The 5,332-nt window shown below is 40.8% G+C and overlaps 1 protein-coding gene across 1 annotated transcript; it reads right to left on the reverse strand.

Annotated features, from left to right (window-relative positions):
- Positions 1-971: 971 nt before the first annotated feature.
- wnt11f2 (wnt 11, family member 2) lies at positions 972-5,120 on the reverse strand. The gene is made up of 5 exons (XM_055942952.1): positions 4,903-5,120; positions 4,491-4,726; positions 4,095-4,372; positions 3,596-3,888; positions 972-3,451 (listed from the first exon to the last, which is right to left on the reverse strand). Exons 1-5 carry the CDS (start codon positions 4,974-4,976, stop codon positions 3,277-3,279), a joined length of 1,056 nt encoding a protein of 351 aa, XP_055798927.1. The 5' UTR covers positions 4,977-5,120; the 3' UTR covers positions 972-3,276.
- Between the last annotated feature and the right edge of the window lie 212 nt (positions 5,121-5,332).

A 5,332-nucleotide genomic window follows, 5' to 3' on the forward strand; every position in this document is an offset into this window, starting at 1 on the left:
ATATCTGTCGTGCATGTGAACTGGTCGGGCGCGTCCAGCTGGTTCTGGCTGGCCTGGTTATGCTAATTTAGCGCTACATTTTGTTTTCGCTATAAAACATTTAAAAAATCTGAAATATTGTTTGGATTCACCAGATGTTGGGCTTTCAATGTCTGTACGCTGTGTATTTTTTCTGAAATGTTTTAAGACAAGTAATTAGTTATATAACGTTGGTCTCTGTAATTGTTCTAGCTGCATCAGCACTATATCAGATTGCAGCTGCAATGTAGAACTGTGATTTATACCTGAAAAATGCACATTTAAAAAAAAAAAACTATGCTATACCATAAATATGTTATCAGACTGTCATCTTATGAATTTGTTTGTTGGTTTGTGGCTATCAATATCTTAGTTTAGCCGAATTGGTGATAGCACCTGATGGAGTAAGAAACTGTTGGAGTAAGAAAATGGTGTCTTTTGCTAACGTGTTTAGCTAATAGATTTACATATTTTGTCTTCCCTGTAAAACATTTAAAAAATCTGAAATGGTGGTTTTATTCACAAGATCTGTGTCTTTCATTGGGTGTCTTGGACTTGTGATTTAATGATATTTAGATGCTACTATTTAATTGTGACGCTATGCTAGCGATGCTAATCAGTGTGGGGGAGGTGGGGGGTGCTCCCGGATCCGGGTTAGGTACTCTGTAGAGGTTTTAAGTTGCCTTAAATATTTCAGAAATTGAAGTACCACGATTTTACTTTTAGCTAACTGTGGATGATATAAACAGTGTGAGCCTTAAATTCAGTGGAATTAATGAAAGTGTGGATTTGTTATTGTGTCAAGTTACTACAGCCTCTGCTGCATAAATACTACAGTTACTATTGCTTTACCCAAAGACAAATTAGGTCTACAAGTTTGGCAGCACCTGCCACAGGCAGTCTCATATGATACACAGATGGTTAAAACTTAACAGGACACATTGTGTGTCGTTTTTTAAATAAAATAAATATACAATTGCACTTATCTACAGTTGAAGTCGGAGATTTACATACACCTTAGCCAAATACATTTAAACTCAGTTTTTCACAATTCCTGATATTTAATCAGAGTAAAAAAAAATCCAGTCTTAGGTCAGTTAGGATCACCACTTTATTTTAAGAATGTGAAATGTCAGAATAATAGTAGAGAGAATGATTTAATTCAGTATTTATTCACATCACATCACATTCACATCACATTCCCAGTGGGTCAGAAGTTTACATACACTGAACTAGTATTTGGTAGCATTGCCTTTATATTGTTTAACTTGGGTCAAATGTTTCGGGTAGCCTTCCACAAGCTTCCCACAATAAGTTGGGTGAATTTTGGCCCATTCCCCCTGACAGAGCTGGTGTAACTGAATCAGATTTGCAGGCCTCCTTGCGCGCACACGCTTTTTCAGTTCTGTCCACAAATCTTCTATGGGATTGAGGTCAGGGCTTTGTGATGGCCACTCCAATACCTTGACTTTGTTGTCCTTGAGCCATTTTGCCACAACTTTGGAAGTTTGCTTGGGGTCATTGTCCATTTGGAAGACCCATTTGCAACCAAGATTTAAATTCCTGACTGATGTCTTGAGATGTGCTTCAATATATCCACATAATTTTCCTCCCTCATGATGCCATCTATTTTGTGAAGTGCACCAGTCCCTCCTGCAGCAAAGCACTCCCACAACATGATGCTGCCAACCTGTGCTTCACGGTTGGGATGGTGTTCTTAGGCTTGCAAGCATTCCCCTTTTTCCTCCAAACAGAAACGACGGTCAGCATGGCCAAACAGTTCTATTTTTGTTTCATCAACCAGAGGACATTTCACTAAAAAGTACGATCTTTGTCCCCATGTGCAGATGCAAACCGTAGTCGGGCTTTTTTATGGCGGTTTTGGAGCAGTGGCTTCTTCCTTGCTGAGCGGCCTTTCAGGTTATGTCGATATAGGACTCGTTTTACTGTGGATATAGATACTTTTGTACCTGTTTCCTCCAGCATCTTCACAAGGTCCTTTGCTGTTGTTCAGGAATTGATTTGCACTTTTCGCACCAAAGTACATTCATCTCTAGGAGACAGAACGCGTCCCTTCCTGAGCGGTATGATGGCTGCGTGGTCCCATGGTGTTTATACCTGTGTACTATTGTTTGTACAGATGAACGTGGTACCTTCAGGCATTTGGAAATTGCTCCCAAGGATGAACCAGACTTGTGGAGGTCTACAATTTGTTTTCTGAGGTCTTGGCTGATTTCTATTGATTTTCTCATGATGCCAAGAAAAGAGGCACTGAGTTTGAAGGTAGGCCTTGAAATACATCCACATGTACACCTCCAATTGACTCAAATTAGGTCTATTAGGCTATCAGAAGCTTCTAAAGCCATGATGTCATTTTCTGGAATTTTCCAAGCTGTTTAAAGTTGTGGCACAGTCAACTTAGTGTATGTAAATGTCTGACCCACTGGAATTGTGATACAGTGAATTATAAGTGAAATAATCTGTCTGTAAACAATTGTTGGAAAAATTACTTGCGTCATGCACAAAGTAGATGTCCTAACCAACTTGCCAAAACTATAGTTTGTTAATAACAAGAAATTTGTGGAGGGGTTGAAAAATGATTTTTAATGACTCCAACCTAAGTGTATCTAAACTTCTGACTTCAACTGTACATCAACATGCCCAATATAATCATAAACAACTAAAAATACAGCTCAAACTTTTGATAATACGTGTGTTGCATGCCTATGATCAGAATATCCCTAAACTGAGTAGTATGGCATTAAACCTTTGTGCCTCTTATTTGCAATTTCGTTAATGTGTAAGATGTAAAATTGTTAAAAGCTTTTCATTATCAGTTGGAAATCTTAAAGCTGACTGGCCTATTCACATTTGGGGAAGCTTCTGGGAAGTCTTTGTTGTGATTCAGTCACTTTGTCATCTATTCAACTTGTCCTATTGCTGAACATTTTACTAATCAACTCAAATAGCCTACAGCTCCCAATCAATCACATTTGCTCTTCAAGTAACACAATCTTCTTCACAGTAGTGCCCTCCAGTCTCTTTAAAACAGCTAACGGAGTCCAGATCATCTGCTTATCTTTGGTAGTGTCTGTGAATTGCCCCTCTTGTTTTTCATTGCACTTAGCCTGCAGGCTATGTAGTAGCACAGAAGCACACAGGGAGTCAAGTCAGGTGACTGCTGGGTCTGCACAACTCGACAAGATGATGGTGGTGAAAATAGTGCTTCACGTTCACTCACATGTCTCTGGGCAAAGTTCATTTGCATATATATCTCTCCACTGTCCTTTCGCACCTCTTGCAGGTGACATAGCAGCACCAGTGGTACTTGCACTGGCATCTCTCCACAATCCTCTCAGTGTAGGCATTGTAGCCACGACCACAGCACATGAGATTGCAACTCCCACTGTCATTGGATGTCTTATTGCAATGTCTGGAGACCAAAAAAATGTGTTCCAATCAATAAACAACAATATAAAACTTATGAATGAGGATCAACATATTAGACCTTCAAGGTGTCAAAGGTAGAGTAAAAATCACAATTTCCACTGAAGCATTGAGAGAAACACAAACATACCTGTCCTGTGTGCCGAGTGAGCCATGCTTCTCATTGTGTGTGCAGTAATCCGGAGAGCTGACCAGGTAGACCAACTCACTCTCTCTCACTGGTCGAACGTTCAACTCTCTGGGGACCAACTGCTTCCTTGTCCCAACATGACGATGGATCACCTTGGTGGCAGACAGGTACTTGGATTTGAGATCCATGGCAATGTGGTTAATATCATGGAGGCCCTTCCAACATGTTTTGACAGAGCAGGACCCGGACACCCCGTGGCATTTGCATTTTGTCTCTTGAGCATCAATAAGTGCCTGAAAGTATAGCAAAAATTATATTAGGATATAAAAGTGTGTTGCCAGGTTTTGCAAATATAAATAATATAATATGTTGTTTATGATGTAATAAAAAACTGTCAAAAAGCCAATGCCACTATTAAAAACAATGGCACAATAACTCGTGCGTAATTACCCATGTATAAAAATGTATATTTCTTGTCAATGTGGGATTAGATCATTACCTGTCTTCCAACTGCATTATTGTGCAAGTGCATCAGTCTGAACGCCTGAGAGCCAGATCTGCTGTTTCTCATCGGTGCATCAGAAAAGGCAGATCCCATTTGGAGACCGTAGCGCAGGTTATCACCGCATCCTCCCCATATGAAGTCGGGCCCGGCCTGTTCAGCAGGGGCTGGAGCGCACGAGCAACTGGGGAGCTCTCCAGAGGAGCAGGCTCTGGCAATGGAGTGACTCACTAAAGCAGCCGCTAGCGAAAACACAAATGCGGACTCCCTGGTGCCTGCAATAGAGCACAGCCAACAGATAAATCAATGCAAATCACAACCAATCACAGAAGTTTACAGGCCACATGATATACTCCAATTTCTAAGATACTTTTTAAAGTGTCTTTAGCCTACCTTTTGCCAAATCTGGTGTAAAACGAGGGGCTTTTTCAACAGATGAACAGTTCCATCGCATGTCATTGAAGGTGTTCTGACAGGTATTTTTGGTCAACTTGGCTGCTTGGACAATACTGTGCATCAGCTCGAGGTTTCTCCGGCAAAGTTGCGATTGATCAGGGGCCAACCAATCTAGTAGCTTGCAATGATGAGTTTGATTCCAGCCTACAGAGCTCCCCTTTACAGTAAGTCCACTGCAAAGGTAAAAACAACAACATTGAATTAGGTAATCAGCTATTTCATATGGTAATCAGCTATTTCATATGGCATAGGCCTATTAAAATAACAAAAATATGTCAGTAAACAAAGTAGCATAGGCATCTGAATAGACCCATAGCTACATACAAATAAAATAGTAAGGAATACTTACAGCCAATATATAGCAGCACAACAGTTCGCGTTCACAATAAATGTCACTAGAAATAAATCCATGCGGAATTTCATTGTAAAAAAGAAATAGTGAATCCTCTGCCGAAAATAAAAGTATAGCTCCAAACGATTCCTTTGGTAGTCAAATGTGAGTATCCAGTGATACGTGTTGTTTTCAGTTTGCCTCTGCGGTCTGGGGTCAGGCGGTATGGCCCTCCTATAGCCTATGCTGCAAGCCACTGGTGGTGTGACCTCGACTCCAGGGAGTCTTATGTCACCGCCACGATAGCCACGCCTCATTCAATTGGCGATTTGTGAATGACAAAGGCTGAAGAACATACGCACACCGAGGTACATTTTGCAGGTGCTGGAGTTGTAGGTGAATTTATGGAAAATAAAAAGGAAAACGCCGCACACCGCTGCTCATGCTC

The sequence above is a fragment of the Salvelinus fontinalis genome, chromosome 2 (genome assembly GCF_029448725.1).
Source record: "Salvelinus fontinalis isolate EN_2023a chromosome 2, ASM2944872v1, whole genome shotgun sequence".
NCBI lineage: Eukaryota > Metazoa > Chordata > Actinopteri > Salmoniformes > Salmonidae > Salvelinus > Salvelinus fontinalis.

Coding starts and splice junctions, on each gene's coding strand:
- wnt11f2 (XM_055942952.1), bottom strand. CDS start 4,976: ATGAAATTCCGCATGGATTTATTTCTAGTGACATTTATTGTGAACGCG. Junction 3,889..4,094: donor ATAATGCAGTTGGAAGACAG/GTAATGATCTAA, acceptor CTATACTTTCAG/GCACTTATTGATGCTCAAGA. Junction 3,452..3,595: donor TCACTCGGCACACAGGACAG/GTATGTTTGTGT, acceptor TTTGGTCTCCAG/ACATTGCAATAAGACATCCA.